We start from the raw sequence: 26,169 nt of genomic DNA, 5'->3' as shown, positions 1-26,169 counted from the left end.
AATAATAGTCGTTATATATATATATATATATATATATATATATATAATTAAAAAAAAAGCTTAAAGTAAGAGGGAAGATATTCCAGTACATGCTCTGTGTGTTTTTAAGTTTGTATTTTTAAAACTGAAAAACAAGGAGCGGTGCTCTTCACGGATGAGAACTGCTTCGATTGTAACGAAACGATAAAACATAAACTGACACTTTTAGTTTTAACACACTGGAAGGTCATGCTCATTGAGTACTGTACTTTGCGAGTTCGAAACTTAGTTGACTTTTCGTTTCGCTGAGTTGGCATTTCATTTCGTGGATGTATTTTCCCTTCCAAGATCACCTTTTCAAAAAACTGACTTTATGGATGTGTTTTGTGTTGGTTGACCAAAATGCGAAAAAATCAAACACGACAAGTTTCAAATCATAATTTTTCATCTCGATAAATGTAATTAGGTAGACTCATGTTAATTTAAAAAAATAAAATAATTGCATTTGAAAATAACAATAAAATTTGATTGGGTTTTAACATGCTAACTCGTCAGATTAAATCAATTTTAAATTAATATTTTTATAATAGTTGAAAGACAAATCAACTAAATTCTAGATGCTTCAGCCAGTGAGACTGAATTTAACAACTATATTTTAAATAAAATTATTTACATAAAAGAGATTTCCATGAGTTTAAAGGTTTTGTGTTTGCCTTGAAATGTTTAGAGGATTTTTCATGAAAATGTTTTGTAACGTGCATATCTCTCTGTATTTATTCTTTTATGTTTCTCCTATGGTAACTATAGAGGTATTTGAAGTAAATTGGTGGCCATCCTATCCTGTATTACTGTCATGGGACGGTATTTTTCTTATCATGGATTAAATATTATAAATACAAATTATACAATCAATTGAAAATTTATTTCAGTTTTTTTGTTTGAGAAATGCAGGCAGATATGATGGGAACGAATTGAAAATTTTAAGGATGACATTACTAAAATAACTCCTGTGGAATTTAATAAAACTCAACTCACATGATCATTTTAATAGAATATCGCAGAGAAAATAAAACAAAATCAGATATACCCTTGCAATTACTCATGTTCTGTCCCGTGCACCCCAAGCCCTCCGGTGAAAAGAAATTTACTAGTTGTATTTCCCTTTAAAACACCAACCTTCCTTTACAATTAGGTATTCGAATTTCATTAAAAAGAAGTTAATTTTTCATTGCAAACACTTTAAAGCATTTTAAAAAAATATTTTTTTATTTTTTATTTTTTTTTTATATTTTTCTAGTATTTTTAAATTATCTCAATATGCTGCTATTTTTCTAGTATTTTTAAATTATCTCAATGTGCTGCTATTAAAAATAACTTTTTTAAGATAAAAAATATAATTTAAATATATTTTAAAATAAAAAATATTTTAAAAAATAACTTAAAATTATACTCTCAAACAAACTCAACTCAAGTACTACTATATAATAATAATAATAATTCCGATGCACAGTATTCAAGCAGGACGATCGCGCAATCACATCTTTTATTCAACGAAGTTGAACATGGTCTGTGCTATTTGAAAAAAATCAATTCTTTTCCTTCATTTAGTATTAAAAGTTTCATATTCCTTCTTTGTTTTTTTTTTTTTTGTGTGTGTGTGTGGGGTTTGCAAAATTGTTGGAATCGGGGAACAAGCTATCAACGAATTAAAATACTCTGTAATGTTTATTTTCTAGGAGCTCACAATTTCACTTTTTTAATCTTCATCGGCATTACAGTGTCTATGACTTCAATGAATTTTTCATCTTCTTTCCAGTATATGATGTTGGAATTACTGGCGATGAAAGTAAAAAATTAAACATCGTGGTATAATAATTAATATGATTCTCTGTCTTTTTACTTAGACCATCCGACCTAAAACGAGGATGGTTTAAAATTGGGGGCCGAGCACACCTTGGCTAGATGCTCATGCCCCACTTTCTTGGATCTCTATAGATTGCTTGCCTTTGGGGTGAAATGCAAGCTTTCTAGGTTTCCGAGGCTACATAGACCGAACTCGGATGCAAAGAGCTGGTAATGTTTTTGATAAATGAAGCTGATAATGTTTTTGATAAATGAACTTTCTCTGTATATGTATATGAGAAGCATTTTTCAATTACTCGACGAACTTACGATTACATATCATCATCAATTATTATCCATGTGAGTGACGCATCAAAATGTTAATCACAATGTCCAAGTTGGTTTGGAAAATTACAACTTTTAACCTGATTTAAAACAATAAAAAAAAATAAAAAAGTAATATTTATAAAAAGTCAAATTAGAGGATGCGACTAAAAGATATAATTTTTTATAAATGTGCAGTGAAAGGTCGAAATGATAATTATCTGTGGGGTAGAGTTATAATACTTGACAGCAGTTACAGTCTTTTAAACTTACAACCCCAGTAAAAAAATACACTGTTTGCTGCATAGTTTTTAAACCCGGTTCGGTGGCTGATTCGGTTCAAAGCCCGGGTTCCGGGTTTTGACTGGATTAAATGGGTCGGCCGGGTCAATTTCTATTTTAAAAAAAATTCAATATATCTAAAGGATGCGATTAAAGGAAATAAATTTTCCAAGTATGTATATGATGAAAAGTTACATTATTGACTATTATTAGGTGGAATTGAGATACTTGACACTTCCCACGATCCTTGAAATCTACGACTTTGATAAAAGATCCAGCCCCGGATTATCCGGGTCCCGAGTCAACCCGCCGGGCCGGACCGGGTTTTAAAACTATGGTTGAAAGGTTAGAGATTAAAACCAAGGCCACAAAGTAGTTAAGAGAAGTAACTTTAAGGGAAGAGAAGGGAGTTACGAAGATACGTTTCATATTGGAGCCAAATCAATCGTAATAATTGATAGATTTTCTTATATCTAAAGGATGCGATTAAAGGAAATAAATTTTCCAAGTATGTATATGATGAAAAGTTACAATATTGACTATTATTAGGTGGAATAGAGATACTTGACAATTCCCACGATCCTTGAAATCTATGACTATGATAAAAGAATTATACACTAAGGATTCACCTAACCATTAAAATTTTTAAATTAAAAAAAATTATTTAATATTCTTTATCGATTCAAGAATGGTACGAAGAAAATACCACTATAATATTGCATCCGAGAACATGGTGTTTTTGGTAATTACAAACAAGGTTTTTTTAAAGAGCAGCGAGAAGCAGGGCAGAGATAAGAGGAAGTATAGCTGGCTACGGGGGGGAAAAAAAAGGAAGACGACGGACCCAATGATTTTTCAATATCAATTAATTATACACTAAGGATTCACCTAACCATTTAAATTTTTAAATTTAAAAAATTATTTAATATTCTTAATCGATTCAAGAATGGTGCGAAGAAAATACCACTATAATATTGCATCCGAGAACATGGTGTTTTTGGTAATTACAAACAAGGTTTTTTTAAAGAGCAGCGAGAAGCAGGGCAGAGATAAGAGGAAGTATAGCTGGCTACGGGGGGGAAAAAAAAGGAAGACGACGGACCCAATGATTTTTCAATATCAATTAAAAAAAAAAGGAGAGAAGATGCTATCGATCTATATTACTATTCAAAACATTAAACATTTCAATAATAATTTTATAATAATTCTTCATAATAAAAAATCTTCCAACAAAGAATCTTACAAAGAGGTTTTAGCTAACACTTTTATTATTATTATTATTATTATTATTATTATGGTTAACACATTCTTATCGTTGTTCTTCTTGCAATCAGCCATACATCTCGTCTTGTAAAATATTTGCATTGTTGGTACATCAAATACTCTTCTATCTTTCCTCAGTGATTTTCCCTAATCACCCGGAGTTTGGACAAGGATCCCAGGCTTAAACAACCCAACTGTAGTAATGGATAAAGAGATAGAAAGATGGGACAAGCTAGACAATAACTTCTGTGTTGCAGGTGCTTTGTCCACGCAGAAAACCTCAATTGTACCAATCTTTTCCATTAAATTAAAGAACAAGTGGAGTCGTTGGGTGGGGAAGATAAGTAGTACCATTTCTGCAATAATGTGGTGTTGATTATTTTGAAAAGTTCGGCCGCATGATAAGCACAGAACAAACTTGACAGTGGTTTTTGTTTAAAGCTTAATTAAAGTGTTAAATGATGGATTATTGAATTTAAATGACAAGCAAGCATCGTATTACGACCACAGATTAAGAGCTCGTTTATATTCCCTGTTTATGCGTGTATTGGTTCATGCACTAACAAATTCGAAAAAAAATCAGATTTTGTGATCAGATAAAATGTTTCTGGTCGTTAAACTTGATTAACATAGTTTATTAAGACAATTAAATTTTGTCGAATGTCTCGTGTCATATATATTATGATGTAAAATAGACACGGCTAGCTAACAACTTGCATATATTATCATTAAATATCGAGTTAAATATTCCTGACTTTAAAATCCTTGCCAGCTTTTATTAATGAACTCAACGTTTACATGCTCTGCCTGGTCAGTAAAGCACATCCACCTGCATCAGAGGTTCGCCGGACAAGCACGGGGTAAATGAAAAAATAGTGTTTTTTTTTTTTGCCGGTTTCATGTAGTTTTCTACGCACCAGTATCTTTTTTAGTTATTAGATAACTAGCCCCTGAAATTTTATCATTGAAAAAATAAAATAATTTTTTTATTGAAATAATAAAAGTAAATATAAAAAAATAAATTAGTTTTTGTTTATGAGTGGTAAAAAATAATTAATATTTTTATTTACGAGATATGAGAAATAAATAAGTGTTGTATTTATTATGTATTGGCCACAATTGATTGTGCTTATTTACGAGACTTACCGAATAAAATAAATAATTCAATAAACATAGAAAAATGAGTAATTTTATCTATAAAAATTAATGAAATAATATAAACGAAATCATTCTAACATAAATTAATTATTTTTACTTGTGAAACAGAAAGAACGTTTTTTACAATTAATAAAGAGATTAATTATATTTATAATTTACAAAGAATTGTTGTTGTGATTAACCAATACAAAATTAATAAAAGAGTTGTTCACACCAACCAAGCCGAAAGGGCACCAAACAGTAGATAGAATATTTCATTTGTTTTATCATATCCAAGTCCAATTTGGTCCAACCTGGTTTAGCTAGTTTGATCCATTGAATTCCTGTACAGGGTACCAAGCACACTTTGTACAGGACAAACTCCCATTACATTTCCTTTTGGATTGTCAAGAAGAGTAATATTAATTTCAGGTAGATGGACCTTGGATGCTCCTGCCCATGCACCCACACAGGGTGATATTTTGATTTTTGATTATTAAAAATGTCGCCAAAGGTAATTCTCACCTGCATTTTATTAATGTTTTGGCATCTTTACCTTTTCTGGTTTTGAACTTTTGGCAGCCCTGGCCTCCTCCTCCTCCTTTCTGTCTTTTTTTTTTGAAAAGTCGGTTTATTAAAGAAATGGAGGTCCCGGCTCAGGGTGGCCGGCCTTAGTACATGAAAGCGTAGATGCCGGCGAGACATCCTTGCCTTTCAGTCTTTATATTCTCCTCTTATGCGAGAAGAATTGATCCACGAAAATCCTACCAGTCCATGAACCAGCTGATCGTTGACTGACAACGTATTGATGGCCACCGATAATCATTATTAGGGGTAACATTCTGATTTATCAAGACAACATTTTGATTCTCTCAACTCTTCTTCGCAAGCTGTAGTGGAGATACAGACCAAATATATACGTAACTCGAAGGAGAAAAAGAAAAAAACTGGCTAACTAACTCGCGAAGCTGAAATAAAAAAGCATACCATCTTTACATTTCACCTTTGTTTCTCCAATGGAACCCACTAATTAAAAAGAAAGGGTGAAAAAGTTTAAGTGTTAATTTCCTTTCGAGATGATATCAGCTGGCCGTGTGGTAGACCCCCGCAGATCCAATGAAAAATGATTCCGAAAGTAAATTCTCGAATTAAACATCAAGGTCCAATCATCTTTTCCAGAAATTTATTATTTAATTACGTTCCACTTTACCTAAAAAATACACTCCGTATCCTGTTATCAAATAAAGTACACCTGCAGAATGGCCCTACCATTGAATCACCGACAAACAGTCACACTGTCGCATACCCCTTCGATATACATCCACAACAAAAATTGCCTTTTTTCTTTTCTTCTCAGATCTATACCGATTATGAAGGCTCGAACACATGCTCAAGAATGTCCACAACCATTTCTGCAGTATCCTCTTCTTTGCACTAGGTTACAAACTTCACTGTATCTGTCAACAAAATTCCATCAATTAATGCTTAGCATCCGCAAATCACATGCATAAGGTGAACATTTTATGCCTTGTTTTTATTTTTATTTATTTATCTGAACTTTTAGAAGCGTATTGGACTAACTAACCTGGTTGAGTTAGGTTCATTTATTAGCAAGTTAAACTCTTTCAAAGATGATATGCTCTGTATATAAAGTTTAAATTTAAAATTTTATTTAAAAAGAACAAATGTTAAACCACTAGTTATTTTTTCGCCTTGTTGATGATTGATAACAGGCACTAGTCTGCAAATCAACCTTGACAGATCAAAACTTGGTTAGAATTAAGTTTCATGTTAAATCATTTTATTTATAAAAAATAAAACAATAACATTTTAAATTAAAAATAAATAAATGAAAGAAACTGTTGAGTATTTTAAAAGAATTTAAAACCCTCGAGGTCCAAGATGGTAAAGTTGATCTTGTAATAACTATGCTAGCAGGAACAGAAGTTCCAACACGTGCGGGCTAAAATAAAAGACGGTACTTCTTTTCTTGGTACTTGACATGAGAGGGATGGACAAGAATTGTTCAGAAAAGAAAAAGAAAAAGGAAAAGGAAAAGGCAGAGCCCATTCAATGTCCTTAAAGGCATCTACTCAATCTAGTAATAACCACTTTGACTGATCACAGATGATCATGATCTAGGGGAAAATCTAGAGGAGATCTAGCAAAACACAGGCTTGATTAGGCTTATGGCCATAATCCAGCTCGGCCAAACTTTATTAACATTGAAGTTCGGATAGAGTTGGTTTAGCTAACCTGACCATGACAAGCTTTGCCCATCCAAACCAAATCATTAATCATTGTCTAGTTAATCATTCATCTTCGTATCTGTACACATAGAAGGATACTTGGAGATAACAAAACCCCATGGGAATGGTCTGAAGTAAGATCATTTAAGTTGTGTACTTTAAACCTACGATAGGGATTCCAGGTCATGCCGACGGAACCTGGAGACTTCAAGGGGCGTATTTGAATGGGATAGGCTGCTTGGCCATCCCTATTAGAGGTTGATCCATGGGATCATTAGCTTCCGTATAATTTCATTTCTTAAATGCATTGAAATACAAGAGTAAAGGGTAGGTGGTATAAGAATTGGCAAAAAGGAAAAGAAAAGGAAGCAAGTTTAATCAGAGACTGTGCAAAGACCTAGCATAGAAGGTTGGGAGCAGGGAAAATATTAATATGATTGAAGTAACAGAAGAGCACAGGGCAGAGATCCACAATTATTATAAAGTGGTTATACAGGAAGGACCCAGCAGCTTGATATTATAGTAGGTGGCGATGAAAGGAATAGCATCAACCTTCCTTGAAAGCAAGATAACTGAAAATGGGTGCTGGGAGGGGTCCAACTAGAGATTATGACCATCCTCATCATCAAATTGTCAAATATGATGTTTCTTCTCTTTCGATATAATTAAAGTCTTAAAGAAGAACACATCCAAGGTCGTCAGACTCTCAGACAGCCTGTTGAGGGCATCCCTATTTATTCCTACCATTATCACCAACCATAATCATACAAGTCAATACCCACTCAATATCCACGATATTCACACATGTCGCCTCTCTTATTTTCGCGCCCCCCACCACCACCCCAAACAGTAGTGATCCGTCGTGTTCTGATTTTACTATAACAAATAATATAATTTTATGATATCATTGTGAAAATTAGGTTGAATTTAGGATAAGTTTTATTTAATTTTTTTACAAGATACTGAAATAAAAAAGCAAGAGAAGTGATTTAAATAAAAAATTAAAAAAACAAGATACTGAAAATAAAAATAATAAATTAACATATTATTAACTTAGTTTAAGGGTTTATATATTCATTCCGATAAATCTCTTAATCATCAAAGTAAAATTAATATTTTTGTAAGTCAAATTTGATATATCTTAAAACTAAGAAAGATTAAAGAGATTATGAATACATTAATTAGACAAAATTTTCTAATCAATTTCTTACTATCAAATGAATTTAATATTGAAAAATAATTCTTATTCACTTGATAATAGCCCTAGGAGCAAGTGTGTTAAATTTATTCTACGTAACCATTCAAAATCTTAAACAATTTAACTTAATTTATTCCATTCTAAACAATTAAGGTGAAAATTATAGCAATCAAGTTAATTATTTTACAAATTATTAGTTTCTCATCATATTTCTTTCTACGATTAGTTTTCTATCAAATCAGGAGTTAAAACTTGTTTTTCATCTTGCATCAGGATTTTGTCTTAAAAATAATTGTGATTGACCCGGAGATTTTCATAAATGTGTAGATAAATTGAGTTTTTGAATAACCTTTTGTCTTAAAAATAATTGTGATTGACCCAGATTTCATAAATGTGTAGATGAATTGAGTTTTTGAATAACTTGATTTTGATATATCCGTTTGAATATTTAGTGTTAAAATTATAAAGAATTCTACTATAAATACAATTTTGATATGATTTTTGCAGGTTTATTAAGAATTTTAAATGAACTTGAATCTTTGCTTGCAATACATTATCAAAAAGTTTGATATATGTATTTCAATTTAGATCAAACCTAAAACTTTAACTTGATGATAAATTTGTCATAATTATGATTTAAAATATAAAATATAGAATTTTTTTATCTTTTAAAAATTAATTTATAAATTCTCTTAAGTACTTTACACTCATAAAATGACTTTCAATAAGCTCAAAACATGTTAAAAAAAAATATATAATGTAAGAAATATATATATATGTTTTGGACTTATACAGTAGGTAGGTTGCATTCTTCAAAAGCAGTTTTTGGATCATGGTTAGCTTCTGTGGTGTAGGTGGCACCTCAACATGGACAGCCAAATCCTTACCTAACTCTGTAATCAGAAGTACCATATGTTATCATAGAGCTGGCAAGTATGAATAAGTGGGACCATTGAAGGAATGTTTAGGGAATAGTAAAAAATGGTTCTATCGATGGTCTTGGTCACTTCTCCTAGAATGAGTTGAACATAAGAAACAGTTCCACGGGCGCTAATCTGCTCAATATCCAGAACAGTAAAAAGAAGAAGAATTATAGTTCACGGTCATCGGAAACATAATTGAAATAGCTGGAGGAGAAAAAAGGTTACAAGTGACAGTAATCGCTCTTCTTATGCACTTCACTTCTAGACAATTTTTTTTCCTCAAACACGACTGATTGGTGACCTAACAAATATATGACCCAAACTTCAATATGATCTTTCAAATCTAAATAAGTAGTTCTAATTCGTTTAAATGTGAAAGATACAATGCAAGAAGAGTTCAAGAACTAGCAGTACGGATCTTAAACCATATGGTTATATGGTGTCACTTCAAGTCACCAAACTCAGTTTAAAATCAAATCGAAGCCAGGCTGGTAGGGAGAGAATTAGTTAAAACAAACGATTTAGGAGTCAGAAGAAACTCAAGTCTAATGAGTTGAATCTAATGTAGCCTCATTTACCATATAAATCACCTGATTATATGAATTGAATCAAACTTTCTTATTTTGACGAGCAAATTATATGAAGTTTGACATGAATGGATTCCAGTTCACTACAGGCTTGCAGGTCAATGGGGGTGTTTGTATCAACTTCGACATTTAACATACAGCTGACGAGAGAGATCAATTCAGAGGAAAGAAACCTGGAGGAGGATTCATAACTTGGAATATTGTGGATGCATCTTTCTAGTACAACCAAATGGAAGAATCCAAGATAGAGATTGGAGAAAGAAAAGTCAAGGCATGGCACCCGGTTGTTGCGACTTAAAGTATCAAATTACCTTCTAAATAGTAATATTATGTGTCAGAAATGATTCCGTGTGGTTCATGCACAGATTGTACTCTGGACCACTAAATTGATGCTATACAGCCGGTGGTCAGCAGTCAATCTTTGTTGGCTGAGAATGAAAGATGATAGGGTTGATGACGACCAAGCGCCCAATTAATAGGGAAGGAGGATATCAATCTCCTCAAACTTGGTTTGCAAATATTGTCACATAAGATTCGGGCAATGAGGTTCAATGAATGAAATGTCATGATAGTACATGATGAGACACACACACACACACACACATATCATCTGCTGTTAAGACCGAACAAGAAAATGGGCCTGCCTAACTTAAGAGGCCCTGATTTGGAATCACTAAATTTCATGCCGAAGCACGGATGCAGCAATGCACTGACAGGAGGTGGCACATACATTATCTGATCCAAAACAAACATATTTTCTACTTATGGCAACCTAATTCTGAGTCTAGAGCATTTCTACTTATGGAACACGAAGAACCAGAAGGAGCATCACAACTCATAAAGTAGGAGCCCCCTCCTTCCTTCTGGCAACCTAATTCCGAGTCTAGACCATTTCTACTTATGGAACTGGAAGAACCAGGAGCATCACCATTGATCATGTGTTCCCAGGCACCCACTTCGTGGAAAATCTTATATCTATGGAATTGAGCATCACCATGTGATTACTGACAGCATGCCTAGGCATCCCAGTTTAAGGTGCGAGGCTGGCTCATCCACATTCTGAAAAGAGCAGGTAGTCATTTTATCAAGTATTTATAAATAGTAGTCCCAAGGTTGCAGTCATCCATGCATGGTACCCTCCCTGCTTGTTGGCGTTATTACCTTTATCACCTTCCTCTTCTAAAACTCTACATCAGGACTTGGGACAGCAAGACCACTAGTATAATAGCCTGCTATTTTATGTCTACTAATGCATCCAGTTTCCTATTTAAAATGCGTAGTTGAGATTTTTCTGACAGACCTAGTAGATGCTTACACTTAATTCCTCGGTTTCTCTTCAAAGACTCTAATATCTAATATCCATATCACACAGAATGGTTCACCCTTTTCAACAAGTTTTACCATTTTGGATGATTCTACACGCAAGGAATCATTTTACTAATAAAGTGTTAAAATTTAAGCATCCCAGACCCAGAATCCTTATGTTCCAACAGGACATAATAGCAAGCTTTCATTCTTGGAATAGCGAAATTAGACTGATATATTCAAGTAATCTTGCCAGGTGGTATAGATGGGGAAATTCGCTCTGGACACCGTTAAGAAAAGAGCAGATCTGGAGTCATATTGGTTTCAAAAATTTCCAAATTGCAATCATTAATTATAACAATCACCAGTCTCCTGCTATATTTTTTTTGCCTTCTAGCAGAGCGTGTTTGATGAGACGATATATGATTGGAAGAGAAAGCAACACATAACAGCAACTACAACAAGAGGATGACGAAACATGAAGAAGATTGTCTCATAAAGATTCAGGGTGTAGAAAAACCTTTCAAGTCTGAATAGCTAAGAAATTGAAGGTTGTCTCATACCAACAAGAAAACCTTGTGTCACGTTATACACCGCCTAAGTTTCTAATACCTTCTGTATTACTAAGTAAAAGGGATTAAGTTTAAAGGGCCATTCTTAAAGTATTTAAAGTTGGAAACTAAAAGATATCTGCATGAGCAAATGAACTTGATCTACAAAAACCAAACACAAAGGTGTATATATATATAGAAAACTGAGAAGAAGAAAGGATGAACTTAATCTAAAAACAGAAGGTAGACAAGGAACTGTTGAGGCCGGGCCGGGCCTAAGGTCCAGCCGGCTCAATATTTTTTGGGCTATGGGTGTACTTTTATACCCTTTTTTCAGATCCTTTTAATTTAGATACCTAGCCGAAGATATCAGAATTTTTAAAAAAAATTTTGGAATCCTTTTTAGATTTATTTATAGATGCCTCTCATGTTATAGCAAAGCTACACAGCACATAGCATATGGAAAAGGTATCCATAAAAAAATCCACTAGTCGAGCAAACACCATCAATCTATATATATCGAGGCAAAAGGGCATAAGAATTAGCCTTCTACAAGCGTTCAGTCCCAGAAAAACAAGAGGAAAATGATATACAAATTTCAAATGATCCATTTGCGTCTCACTGATCTCCAAAAACCATGAAGAGAGTTCATAAAGCAAAGGACGTTACATGCATCAAATATCTTGAGCCAGCAAGTATTGAAAGAACCCAAGCACTTCTAGCACGGAATGGAGCAACAAAAAAAAAACACTACGCAATAATATCTGAGACTGCACCACCATTAACTGATCCCAAATATGACCAAAGAAAGAATCATGCTGTATCCAAACAAATTATGGAAGAGGAAAAGGGCCAGACCAACTGTTACATAATACCCAGCTGTTACATACCACAAATGCTTCATTCTGTGTTCATCTGTTCTCGCAAAACTCATGCACCAAGAAACATAAACGAAAAGAACAAGAAATCCTTCGAACGCTTTCTTACAAGTACTTGCCAGTATCCCAGTAAGAAGCTGAGAAGAATGAGAAACTGTTTCTTAGTGAAGAGTATATGCTTGAAAAGAATGCTCATTTAGGATCCTAAAGCATCACCAAGCATCAAGGACTCTAAAGTCACCTATAAAAAAGTCAAGGTTTTAAGGAAGTTCGAGAATAAAAAACTTAATTCAAGAAAACTCTTGAATGGGAATGCCAACACGATACCAATGCATATTTATAACATTATGAAGACGAGAGGAAAAAAAATAGATGCTCACTTATAAATTCACTTGAGCTCAAAAATTAGTTATAATTTAGGAAATTATTCTTCTAATTGTCTAGAATGAAATAGAAAAGTAAAGAAATACTTGTCTTGATCTAAAACCAGAAGGCAAACAAAAAAGCCAGCTAGGAAACAATTGATGTAATCTTGTTGAAAACATAATCATCTAGATAAGTATCTGCACAAATTAGAACAAAACAAGCAATTGCGTAAGAGCTGTTAGAAGTTGAAAAGCACATGGAGATAAAAAGAGCAAACCAAACAGCCGTCTTGATGAGGTTAGTAATTATGAAGCTGGCAGAAGGTAACCATAAACCATTGCCAAAGCCTCAGAGAACTTCAGCACGCTTACTGAAAGCAGTTGACAGACTCCTGGAAGTGTCCGTGACCCTGAAAACCAAAGCTTAGAATAAGAACCCCAGTGTTTCCCATTTCCACACTGAAAAAAATATAACAAGCATTGAAATTGAAGAGTAGGCCATGCATTAAACATTCCCAGGGTAATCCTAGTCTTACATGTTAGTTGAAAACCGACTAATCCTGGAAAAACATGCAAAACAAAAGACTGATGAAAAATCCTCGATTCAAATGCAAAATCAAGGTTAAAGATGCCTTTTCCGTTACTGTAGTCAAGCGATCAGCTATAGAACATCTGCACTTAGTGAAAATAGAAGGACGCAGCCCAAGCAAGGCCAAGTTAATTAATTCCTTAAACACTTGAAAAACACATATTCTATTTTTCATTCAAAAACTATAGAGGCCTGGGAGCTACAAACAAACAGAATCAAAAGGTCAAACCCTACCTCCATTAGAGAAGTAGAAACTCTGCAACAAACAGATACAGACCGTGGCTTCCAGAACGTCATGTAATAAAGACAACTGTTCACATTCATGCGTAAGACAACTGTTCACATTCATGCTTCTGGAAAGATACACGATTGGTATCTTGGACTAAGCACTCAAAATTCTAAACCAACACAGAGAGACACAGGTAGATAAAGGAAAGGAGTAAGTAATGAATCAAACACTCCAAATCAATACATTGCAGTCCGTAAATGTTCCTTGATAAGTTGGGGTCCCAAGAAAAACGTGCAAGCAGAGTTTAGACACTAGAAAAAAAGACCTAGTTTTCACCCATGGCTTAAACCCGAAACTAATGGCAAAAAAAAAACAAAAGAAAGAAACAAAAAAGAGAGGAGAGGGTTACCTGAAATCAAACGACAATTGTTGTTGTCACTATCCTATACTGTGTTCAATCATATGCCATATAAAATAAAGAAGCATAGCTAAGGGTATAAGATGCAAAATCAGAATTAAAAAGCTTAGCCACTCAAGTTCTGAAACATCATTTATGCAGAAAACCCCATGCTCCTGGAAACAGGACAGAAACTGAATCTTGAACTCTCAAATTTAGTGTAAAAAACACTGGTTAATAATAGTCCATATAAGTTCCTAGAAAAACACTTCATGGTCAAATCATGAAAGCAAAGAGCAGGCGTTAGCTAGCCATGCCCTGGTATTAATAACTGGAATTGTAAATTAATTGTGAAAAAAGAACGTTAAGAGACTCGGTGCATTATGTACTAATGTAAAAAGCCTCGGGAGGGTAGTTATTAATTTTTTATTTTTTATTATACTATTAAATTAACTGAATTTATTAAATTTAAACAAGTTAATAACCTGATTTTTTAAATTTTTAAAAAACATTATCATAGTCTGAATACTATTTTTTACATTATAAAAAGTATGATCAGGCCCGACAACAATCCATTAATGTACTTCACCACGTTCTCTCTGGTCTCTACCATCACTTTTTTGTTTTCGTTAATCGTTCACCTAGCAACCATATATAGCTTGATTACACCTCGGAGGTTTTCTGCTTGATCTTCAGACCGGGTCTCTAATCACTACTGAAACTGGTTCTGCCCTAGGACTGTTCGGCCCTACGACATCAAACCCAAAAGACACTCTCACGTGTTCTCATGCAAAATGAAGTATCGGTCGATTTTACTCGATGCTGCAAGCATCCGAGCGAACCTTTCTCCATCGATTTAATTTGTAATGTTTTACACATCACATAAAACGTTTTCCAATATCCTTTTGCAATGATTTTTAATCTTACGACATTTCTCCAGTGGAAGTTGCAAACTTCCGAATGAATCTTTCTCCATAAATCTGTATATTCTGTGTGTACATAAAGCCCTTTCGAACATTTCTCCTAAATTTTTATATACTGTGTGTGCACAAGGCTTTTTCTAAATATCAATTCACATTTATTTTTATGAGGAAAATCATTTTAATTTAAAATTTAAGTTGTTGAATGAGATTTTAAGAATAATTCCTTAGTAATTATCAAATATATTCATTTAAGTGAAAGGTTTTTTAGATTTGGAACTTCTATACCCATCGCCATTCTGTATTAAATTTCAAGAGTTTAATTAAGAAAATAGAGATGATTAAATTATAATTTACAATTGTTTGGTTAATAGGATTTTAAGACATATTTAAAGAATGATCTTAACTTGTAAATTTAAAATGTTGCGCAAGACTCATATAATAATTTTATATTGAAATTATAACAATGAGTGAGTGTATTGGTAAAAATGTTACCTTTTCTCTTTCGTTGTTTAATTCTTATTATTTTTGGTAGCATTGGGAGGAAATTTGTTTAATTTAAATTTTGTTCAGATTTCCTTGAAAAATCACAGTAGCTTCAAATACATTGTACTATTTATTGGGATAATTCAATAAAAAATATTTATTTAATTCTTACGTGAATTTTGAGACTTACTCCTTCATTTTATTTTTGTTCTTTTACTGAATTGATTATTTTTTAAAAAAATCCTTTAATTAAATATAAAATTTATTTTGTATTCTAACTTCGATCTTTATTTTTTTAATTTATATTTCTAATAATTATTTTATATAATTAATTTTTTTAATTTTATCCTTCAATATTTGATTAATTGAGAATTTGATTTAATGATTTTTTAAATTGAGAACTTCGAGTTTAATGACTCGGGTCATGAATTTTAAAAATCAATATTAGTTTTGTTTTTTTAAAAAAACTTTATAATTCTTTTTAGTTTTTTTTATTGATGCTCCTTTTAAAAGGTATTTGAAAATGTGATAGTAATTGTTTTTTCTTAGAATTATATCAAAATAATATTTTTTATTTTTTAAAAAAATATTTTTAATATCAATACATCAAAATGATAAAAAAATATACAACAAAACTAATTTTAAATAAATTTTTTATAAACTATTATTTTTTTATTTAAAACATAATTCCAAATAACCTTATAATGCGGTCGTTCAGGGATCATCCTATTGGCCAAGAGAACAAACATGCCTCTCCAAGTTGGAACCATGTTGCTAACGTGGCTATGATAACCCGGAAAGTTATTTTAAAATACAAATTGGTCCGACAAATAGTATTCAATTGACAATATCCCAATTGCCATGTCATCAAAAGTTTACAGTAATTATTCATAAAATTTTAAGTATTTTTGTTCATGGACCCACACCCACTTGCACCCCCTCAGGTTCTTTAACTAATCCGTGAGAAGAACTTAAGATATCTTTCAAATCAAAATCAACCCATTAAACTGGAAATTTAATCCCTGCAACGAGACCAATGTTTTCCTCTCTCTCTCTCTCTGCTTCCGTCTCTCTCTTTCTGAATTACATGATTGTTAATTGAGGAAATCAAGTTATCAAAGTAATTAAGCAAACAAAATTGAAGCCAGGCGCATCACGACTCACGTCAGAGGAGTTGCTGCTTCCAACTTGCAGAGGTCTCTCTCTTCATCCCTCAGCATGATTTATCTCTCTGCACATTCTTTTTATCTCTTTTGGCCTTGTCTATCCAAACCCTTTCTCACGCGCTTCTCCTTCTCTTCACCCCTTATCCTCTCTATATATGCGCTGTGGCAGAAATCCAAGAAGTGAGCCCTCATAAACATCAACTTATTACGATAGTTCTGCAACCTTCCTTCGTCATTGTACTCTTCTTACGCTTAAAACAATAGTCGTGTGTGTTTTCATTCGTGTACTTATTTACATAGTTCTTTACGTTTTCAGGTCATGTGGCCAAGATTAGTAGCCAACAAGATCCTTGGAAAGAGATTGAGCAACAACAACTTTGTGGCAGATTTTCCAGGTGACTCAAGAACCTGTAGCTTGCTGGATATTTCAAGCTTAGGTCAAACATCGTTGAGCGATAACACCATCCGCAATCAGCGCAAGGACAACTTCCACGACTACAGGTAACTAAGCAAACATCTTATAATCTCTATCATTTTCTAATTAATATATCTATATAAAGTTAATTTGATCCTTAAATAATCTTATATACCCTTTTTTTTCTTTGATTGTAAATTTAGTGTTTTCGTCAGCACATGGAATGTTGGCGGGATTGCACCACAGGAAGATTTGGATATTTCCGATTGGCTAGATACTCCCAATAATATTTGCGACATATACGTTTTTGGGTAAGTAGTGTGAGTTTTGACAAGGAAGTTTAGCAAATCGGTAGTTTCCATTAATATATAATATTCTTCTTGCGTTAGTTTTTTTTTTTTTTAATTATTCTATTATCAGGTTTCAAGAGATTGTGCCTCTAAGAGCATCAAATGTCTTAGGTTCTGAAAATAGTAAGGTCTCAATGAATTGGAATTCATTGATTAGAGAAGCATTGAACAAGAAGATTCAGTATTGCCTAGAAAAACAGAAATACAACCACAAGCAGCTAGGTATAAGAACACAAAAAACCTCTTTCATCGAAGATGAAAGGACAGTATTCGAAAGCAGCATTCCTGAAGACTTCCGGTGTGTCATTTGTAAACAAATGGTCGGGATATTAATATCAGTTTGGATTCGAAGTGATCTCCGTCCTTACGTCCGGCATCCTAGTGTTTCTTGTGTAGGCTGTGGCATCATGGGCCTCGGAAACAAGGTACTATTTAGACATCTTAATCATGTTTATTTTCTTCAATTATTTTCTTCTATAACTGGGGTTTAACTGAGGTGATTTAATGCCAACATCTATCATTAATCAGCTAAATCACAGGATCCCATTAATTGGATTATTTCGGCAACAATACTTACAAGAGTTGACCATGTGTTAATACAACTCCCAACTTTCTAGAGCAACTTCTTATATTCGTTTTCCTCTCTAAAACTTGACTTCGCAGGGATCTGTGTCGGTTAGATTTCGGTTACATGAAACAAGCTTCTGCTTTGTGTGCAGTCATCTAGCTTCGGGAGGCAGAGAGGGAGATGAAAAGCTTAGAAATTCTGACGTAGCCGAAATATTTTCTCGAACAAGCTTCCATAGACGCCCTTCGCTTGATTTGCCGCGAAATATTCTAGATCATGAGTACGTGAATTAGGTTTTAGATTTTCGAAACCGTCCAAACCAATTCGTTATACATATGTTGATAGTTAATTTATCTTATACCTTCTTAATCAACGTTAATTATTTGACAAATTATATAATTAATGATGTTGGTCTCACTACTAACCAAAAATTAAAATGAGACAATGATAAAAACAAAATAAAATAAAACAAGAGTCAAAATATTGCCATCTTCCAACTTAGAATTTGTCGGCATCATGGGCTTAATTGTCAAGCATTCAAAAATTATAAAATCACTTTTTAATTATATATCATGTAAATTGCTCTCCTTATACTGTATTAATTTTAAATTTTTCGGTAGTTGAAAAAAAAAAACCAAAGACAGAAAGAAAGAAAGGAAGTGGGCTCCCTATAGTTGGTAGCTAAACCTCTCGGAGGGTTGATTTATACGTTTGTAAATTAGCAATCTATATATATTTATTTTTCTTGTGTGTATAATTAAGCCTTTTCTTAGAGCAAAGTTGACTTCCTAATGAAGTTAAGATTTTTCATCAAGACTCTAAAAGCTACTTTATTAGATCAATATTTGAGCGTCAGCTAAATTTTCCTGATTGAATTTCTGCAGCCGGGTAATTTGGCTTGGAGATTTGAACTATAGAATTTCTCTACCAGAAGCAACAACTCGATTATTGGTGGATAGAAAAGAATGGAATGCATTGCTAGACAATGACCAGGTATATATATTCAGAGTCAATCTTTGCTGCTTTTGCTTCTATAGTGCCACTCTCTTCATGACCTGCTATGTATTCCCTTTCGTCTCTTCGATTTTCATTATAAAAAAACAAAGTTTTAAATTCTTTTTTTCAAAAAATAATATTATCACCAAAGATAGTATTTTGATTTCATATGTATTAGATGGCCAACAGTTATGAATTTAAATTTTATTATTTTTATTTTAATTAATAAAATTAAATACAAGATAATACAAACCAAATAATATAAATTACATATTAAAATTTCATCTAAAAACTTAAAACTTTTGATATGGTTTTGTAAAATTTTTGTTATATAAGGCTTGAAATCTTTTGTTTTCACGGAAATTAATGAAGCTAAGGATGGGGCTCGTAAATGGACAAGTATTTGAAGGTTGGCATGAAGGACTTATCAAATTTGCTCCCACTTACAAATATTGCCTGAAATCAAATGTATATTTTGGATGTGCTGAAGGCCAAAAAGGTGGGAAGTGGCGTGCCCCTGCATGGTAATGAACTAATTATCAACAAATTAATCTTCTGATTTAGAGTTCATTTACACACTCGTACGAAGTTGAGTACTTTTTACCTTCATTCTTATTTAATATAGGTGCGATCGGATTATTTGGCACGGGGAGGGGCTAAAGCAACATTTGTACACTAGAGGTGAGTCAAACTTGTCTGATCATAGACCAGTCAAGGCCATGTTTACTGCAGAAGTTCAGGTTTCAAGCACATTAAGAGGGCTTCAAAAAGTCTTCCTATCAGAGAGGTTTGATCAAATAACGACCAGATTTAAGATGCCATTATCCGATCGATATCCATGTAAGAGCAGATCAAGCTTCAAATTATAAAAAAAGATACATCAATCAGTAACCACACATATATCAATGTATGTATACACCCACATAAAGTAAGTGATTATTTATATTATATTATCTAATACAGAAAGGGATTTAGAAGCTTCTGTTAGTTGCTCTGATCTGCTGATGAGAATGCAGTGCTGTTTGTTTTCAGATCTCCATGTGATTGTATTAGAGATCAGATATTGTCCTAGTCATCCTTCCATTTTCGTTGGATTATAAATCCAATGCCTGTTTAGTCTACAATTATGAAGATTTTTTCCCAAGAAAAATAAAATGAAGCAACCTCCAATGATTAGCACAGTCTAAGAATCAAATTTGATTCACTAATTAATCTAATTAACCATGTATTTAAGACCTAATTTTAAAGAAAAGAAGATTGAAAATGTAAAACAAAGAACATATGACAACAAGTAGCTAGCTAGAGACAGTCCACGAGGGATAAACTGGTGTGGGCATGATATATTATTTGTTTTTCTTTTATTATTATTATTTCGGATATATAATATAATCACAGACATGATTCAGGAAAATAGAGTTTAAAATCCCAAGTGGGTTAATTAAAAGAAATTATTGGTGTCTTTTGGCGTATGCCAATTCTATATGATTGTATAGTTGTTGAACAATAAGCAATGATATTAATTATAGAACGCATGTTAGGATATATTTTAGAGATGACGGTGACTCTCGGTCCAGTCATCTGAAAAGTAAATATATTCTCCACATATATGGTCTCAGTAGCTTTATATTAATTTGCTGAGATCACAACAGTATAGATGCTTGATGACAAAACTCCTATGAGATTAATTTCTTACATCCGGCATCGTCTGGATAAGATTTCAACAGGGGCAGATAACTTTTGAATTCTCTATTTTTTATTTTAAAATAATATTTTTTTAAAATTTTATTTTTAATATCAGCACATTAAAACAATATAAAAATACTAAAAAATTAAAAAAAATAAAAAATCTTTAATTTTTTTAAATAAAAAAATAAAAAACATAAACACAAATTAGGGCAATCACTCTCGTGGTCTATAATGAATTTGGTTGTTGAAGATGTGGATATGCGCTAGTTAATAATTTATTAAATTTATATTATTATTATTTACTTTCTAGCATGTGATTTTGTTGGGTATACATAAAATGGCGTCGGATTGTTGGTTATGTAATAATATTTTATTTGAAAAAAAAAAAAAAACCTGGTCAGGTCCAGGTACCCAGAAGGTGGAAATGCTACCGCCCAATCTATTGCCATTTCTAGGCCTCGCCGAGGAATACATTTTCCTTTTTTTTGTGAACCAAGAATACTTTTGTGTTATTTAAATGTAGATATGCCAGAATCCTAAATTGCCTGAATATATAGTTGACAGATAAGGATTAGCTGGCTGGCTTCTTTTTTCTGGAATGACTAGCTATTATTTTGCTTCTTATTAAGCGATCTAACTTCATTTCTTCGTTCAAATTCTTATTCACCAGACTTTTGTTCTACCATATATTTTGACAGCATTCTTCTTCCACAAAAAAAAAAAAGAAAAAAAAAAGATTGTTTACTCAGTCGTTTCGATATTCAAAGAACAAGCTCTTGAAAAAGAGAGATGTCAACCTTCACAAAACCTTCAATGCAAAAATCTTCACGTGATGATGCCGAGCAACTAAACCGTGCTTTCAAAGGTCTCTACGTAGTAATGTTTCTTTACTTTTTGTTGATTTCTTATTAGCTAGCTAGGTAGCTTCTTGATCTTTGTTAATCTCTCCTCCTAATGATCTCCACCTAAAATGTGTTAGAAAAATTAAAGGCATTGCATTGACTCTTCTATTATCTTTAAAATCAGGATTAGGCTGTGATGCTGCGGCAGTTGTGAATATTCTTGCACTTAGAAATGCATCTCAACGTGATAGCATTCAACAAGAATACGAGACCTTGTTCTCAGATGACCTCAAAAAACAATTGGCTCATGAGCTTCATGGCCACCTCAAGGTACGTACGTCCAGGTAGGACAGAAACTTAATTTGGAGTTAATTTATATCCACACAGTTTTGCGATTATTCTTTCATGGCCATCTCAAGGTACGTACGGCCTGGCCAAGCTAGCCAGTTCTATTGAATGAGGTCCTGATCCTGTTATATTTTAAATTTTCAGAAAGCAGTTTTATTATGGATGAAAAGTCCTATAGAACGGGATGTTACAACATTGAGACAGGCTTTGACAGGACCTATTTTTGATGTCAAAGCTGCCACTGAAATCATATGTACCCGTACTTCATCCCAGATTCGACAGATTAAGCAAGTTTACACTCCTACTTTTGGCACGCGACTTGAGTTTGACATTGGGTGTCACACATCCGATGATCATAAAAAGGTTAGGTCCTTCCTCATTCTCTCTCTAATCGTGCATTATAAGATTTTATAGCTCTGATACGAGCACCTTCCCTGAATGATGGCCTGGAAAATACCGTGCTCGATGTTTGTTTTGTCCTGATAAAATTCTCCAGTACTATACCTTCTGATCAGGTTCTATCTTTAAATTTATTGGTTATGAGTGGCTCCTGAAAGGGCTACTTAATTATCTGATTGGGTATAGTTGTCATTAACAGACAGCAAAGTATATATGAGGAAATAGAAGTCCAGATAAAGCATCAATTAACGAGAAGAAAGCTGTTTATATTTCTTTCGAATCTGCTGTTGTCTGAAACGACTTGAGGGCTTTAAACTTCACAGTTAATGAAATCATGAGATTGGTCTTAAAAATAGGCTGTAAAGTGTTTGGGTTAATTAGGTTGAAGATGAAGTATCGTCTAGTTCCTTCAAAGACACCCTTTTTGGGATTTCAATTTTCAAAATTTATTGTGGTTTGATTCTCTCCCTTCTTTTCTCTTGATAGTTGCTACTCGCATTTATAGCCATAACACGGTACGATGGCCCAGAAATTGATAGTCTGTTGGTAGAGGATGATGCTAAAGCTATCAACAAAATTGGGCTGAAGAAATCTGGAATGGATGAGAGCACTTTCATTCAGATTTTCACTGAAAGAAGCTCCGCACATTTGATTGCCCTTGCTTCTGTTTACCATAAAATGTTTGGAAAGGAACTGAGAAAGGTATAGTTTCATCTGCACTGTGTTGTGATTTATCTACTTTTACTTCCATATTCTTCCTATGGCACTTCATGACCGTGCTCAACTTGCTGCAGACAATTAAAAGAGAAGCATCAGGGAATTTCAAGTATGCCCTTCTAACAATTTTGCAATATGCCGTTGATCCAACAAAGCACTATGCAAGGGTATCATCACACTAATTAACTTCTCTCATTTGTAATCTATATATTAACACAGTTTGAAGTTTTTGGTAGTTAGCAATTGAAATCTCCTTATTTGTCAACAATTAGTCTCATCATTGAATGGCTCTACAGGTGTTGCGCAAGGCAACGAAAGGTTTGGGTACAGACGATAGTACTCTAATCAGGATACTGGTTACGAGGGCAGAGATTGATTTGCAGAAGATCGAGGAAGAGTTCTTGAAGAAGTACAAAAGACCATTACCTGAAGTTGTTCATTCAGAAACATCAGGTCACTACAGGGCCTTCCTTCTTTCCCTCTTAGGCTCTAAGTACTAGCTCTAGATCTCTTCTGTGGAATTGTGTTATCTACTGTATGGATTCCTGACTAGTAGTTTGACATACCGAGTATGAATGATATAGAACATGACAAGCTGTTTCATGACATCGAACAACGACTATGGAATTCGACATGCCAACCGAAAGCAGTGCGAAGTTGATAAGAACTGGATGGTGGGTTTTTATCCATCCTTGTTCCTGGCTTGTCAATCATAAAATTTCCCCATCAACCACACAGAATCTTTAATTTGTGTGGTTGGTTGGTTGTTTGCTTATTTTTGACACAAGGATGGGGTCTGATGTTGATTTGGCTGTCTGTATCAATATTGTCTGAGAATATTAATCCTGCAGAATAAATTTGATAAATAATCCATGGACTCAGCAAGCTTCCTGAAATCATGATAAGAATTTAGGATACCGAGAAACTGCAAAATTCCCTACAAGGTTGAATATTTTTGGATGATATTATTCATATCTTCCAAATTCTGATTATTCTGAATTCGTTGTCAGGTTCTTTTGCTCGAGTTAGCCAAATTAAAATCATTTGTTACCTTGGACTAGCAAGCCATGGCAAAAATTGCCTAGGTTTATGATGTAAATTGAGTGGTACTAGTCATACAACCCTTTAAGAATCTTACTTTAATTAATGTAATACCAAGCAAGTTATATTGATTGCTCTAACAAGCAGAAGAAGAAAGGCTTGTTATACTTGATAATTTTCGGAGCTAACAAGCAGAAGAAGAAAGGCTTGTTATCAATAATTTATTCGGAGACTTGAACTTTAAAAATCAATAATTTAGGTTGTCAAGGCTCCTAAATAAATAACCCTAAATAAGTATTAAGCTTTCTAATAGGCAAGACATAACAACAATTTTGTTTGCATTATGAGGATACATATGGAATGAAATAGATCTTGCACAGTAAATGTTATGTCAGTTTATTCAATTTAGCCCAGATGGACAAACATATTAATAATCTGCTCTGATATTTTCTCTGTAAGGATTATGGACACCACCTATCTCCATATTGGTATGATATTGTCCATTTTTTGCCTAAACCCTCATGAATTTGCTCTTGGACTATACCTAAAAGACCTCATACCAATGAAGATATTTGTTCATCCTTATATACCCTTGATCCTCCCTATTTCTAACCAATATGGGACTTTGGTCGCATACTTAACAATCCTCCCCTCGAACAAAGGACCGCCGAGCCTCTACTCAAACAATCATTCATCCGTCCACTCTTTACCAACCAAGATTCTTCATTCTCTACTTCATCGTGTTGGGATCAGGATACATCCATGAAGCATCTGAAAAGCACTACTTGACTTGAGAGTTTGCTCTTTCTAGGTCAACTCATCTTTACTGTGTTGAGGTCAAGACACGTCCATGAAGCATCTGAAAAGCACTACTTGACTTGAGAGTTTGCTCTTTCTAGGTTAACTCATCTTTACCATGTTGGGGTCAGGACACGTCCATGAAGCATCTGGAGCACACCGCCTATCCAATAAAGCTGATCCATGATCGTGACCACCACCTTTTGTTCAGTATTTCAAGAATTCATCCATCATGGCTAACTCTGGGGCATGGATCTGCTACCACTTGTCAGGACTATGGTCACCACCTATCTCCACATTGGTATGATATTGTACACTTTGGGTCTAAGCCCTCATGGATTTGCTCTTGGGCTATATCCAAAAGACCTCATATCAATGAAGATATTTGTCCATCCTTATATACCCTTGATCCTCCCTATTTCTAACCAATGTGGGACTTTAGTCGCATACCCAACATTCCCTTTCTCTTCCTCTTTCCTTTCTAATAATGAATGAAAAAGGAATTTAATGGCAGAGAAACAATGATCTAAATATCTCCACATATTCCACAGAGATGCCTATCCACATCTGTATCCTTGAAACATGGTCTTCCGGCGATTAATTTTCCAGGTCAGAAATAAAGCGTATCCTCAAGCTATTTAACTGTCAAGTGCTGGACTTGTTGCATATGTTGTAGAGTTCTGTCTTTCCAAGTCTTTTCGGGAACCTTGTCTCTTTTATCTCAGACTGTACATAGCCATGGCTTCCAATCACGAGCACAGGCTTCATGCATTCGGTGTGGCACTATTGTATTGCACATCTTTGGTCATTTTTAAAACCAGTCTGATGTTGCTCTTCAGGTCGTCTGAAACCTCTCGCTTCTCTGTCCGGGCCTTATTTTTATGTCCTATACCTGCCTAGCTTCCGAAAACATGAACATCCTAATTATGGGCAGTATGATATGGGGATAGTTTCTTGCAGTTGGGTAGCTCTCCGTCTGAAGTTTCAGCACTGTAGCCCACGCGCCCCGAGGAAGAAGACGAGTGAGCCACACACGCGCCATATTTGAGCTGCGCCGAGCCAAGCCTCAAGCCGAGCCGCGAGCCATATTTCGAAGCCGAGCCGAGCTTCAAGCCATATTCCGAAGCCAAGCCAAGCTCCGAGTCATATTTTAAAGTCAAAGTCAAAAAGAATATTCCTTGGAATATTCCTGGTTCAACCCAGCAAACCACCTGAATTGGTTTTTGGACAGGTTCACTCCATTTTGACCCATTTTCTACAAAGTTAGATCGGTTCCTTACTATTTGGACCATTCCGGATCCATCTACGGTGTTGGTTTTGCCAAATTCAACTCCCAAAA

The 26,169-nt window shown here is 33.9% G+C and overlaps 2 protein-coding genes across 2 annotated transcripts; both read left to right on the top strand.

Annotated features, from left to right (window-relative positions):
• The first annotated feature begins 16,556 nt into the window (after positions 1-16,556).
• Positions 16,557-19,966, top strand: LOC105125786 (type I inositol 1,4,5-trisphosphate 5-phosphatase 1-like). Its single transcript, XM_011026392.1, has 8 exons — positions 16,557-16,700; positions 16,987-17,171; positions 17,289-17,396; positions 17,506-17,860; positions 18,099-18,283; positions 18,888-18,996; positions 19,372-19,523; positions 19,625-19,966. The coding sequence occupies exons 2-8, from the start codon at positions 16,990-16,992 to the stop codon at positions 19,866-19,868; spliced, it is 1,335 nt and encodes a 444-aa protein (XP_011024694.1). The 5' UTR covers positions 16,557-16,700; positions 16,987-16,989; the 3' UTR covers positions 19,869-19,966.
• Positions 19,967-21,474: 1,508 nt separating this feature from the next.
• Positions 21,475-23,491, top strand: ANN5 (annexin 5). Its single transcript, XM_011026379.1, has 6 exons — positions 21,475-21,550; positions 21,712-21,857; positions 22,020-22,238; positions 22,761-22,976; positions 23,069-23,158; positions 23,288-23,491. The coding sequence occupies exons 1-6, from the start codon at positions 21,475-21,477 to the stop codon at positions 23,489-23,491; spliced, it is 951 nt and encodes a 316-aa protein (XP_011024681.1).
• The last annotated feature ends 2,678 nt before the right edge of the window (positions 23,492-26,169 follow it).

Source organism: Populus euphratica, unplaced genomic scaffold (assembly GCF_000495115.2).
Source record: "Populus euphratica unplaced genomic scaffold, PopEup_1.0 scaffold1.1, whole genome shotgun sequence".
Taxonomy (NCBI): domain Eukaryota; kingdom Viridiplantae; phylum Streptophyta; class Magnoliopsida; order Malpighiales; family Salicaceae; genus Populus; species Populus euphratica.
Note: the sequence above shows the minus strand (reverse complement) of the source record. Positions and strands in the feature narration are given on the sequence as shown.

What these genes read in the sequence shown, in the direction of transcription:
- LOC105125786 (XM_011026392.1), top strand. Translation starts at nt 16,990, where the DNA reads ATGTGGCCAAGATTAGTAGCCAACAAGATCCTTGGAAAGAGATTGAGC. An exon ending in CGAAATATTCTAGATCATGA is followed by an intron (nt 18,284 to 18,887) that starts GTACGTGAATTA and finishes GAATTTCTGCAG; the next exon opens with CCGGGTAATTTGGCTTGGAG. An exon ending in CATTGCTAGACAATGACCAG is followed by an intron (nt 18,997 to 19,371) that starts GTATATATATTC and finishes AAATTAATGAAG; the next exon opens with CTAAGGATGGGGCTCGTAAA.
- ANN5 (XM_011026379.1), top strand. Translation starts at nt 21,475, where the DNA reads ATGTCAACCTTCACAAAACCTTCAATGCAAAAATCTTCACGTGATGAT. An exon ending in AGCTTCATGGCCACCTCAAG is followed by an intron (nt 21,858 to 22,019) that starts GTACGTACGTCC and finishes TTAAATTTTCAG; the next exon opens with AAAGCAGTTTTATTATGGAT. An exon ending in TTGGAAAGGAACTGAGAAAG is followed by an intron (nt 22,977 to 23,068) that starts GTATAGTTTCAT and finishes AACTTGCTGCAG; the next exon opens with ACAATTAAAAGAGAAGCATC.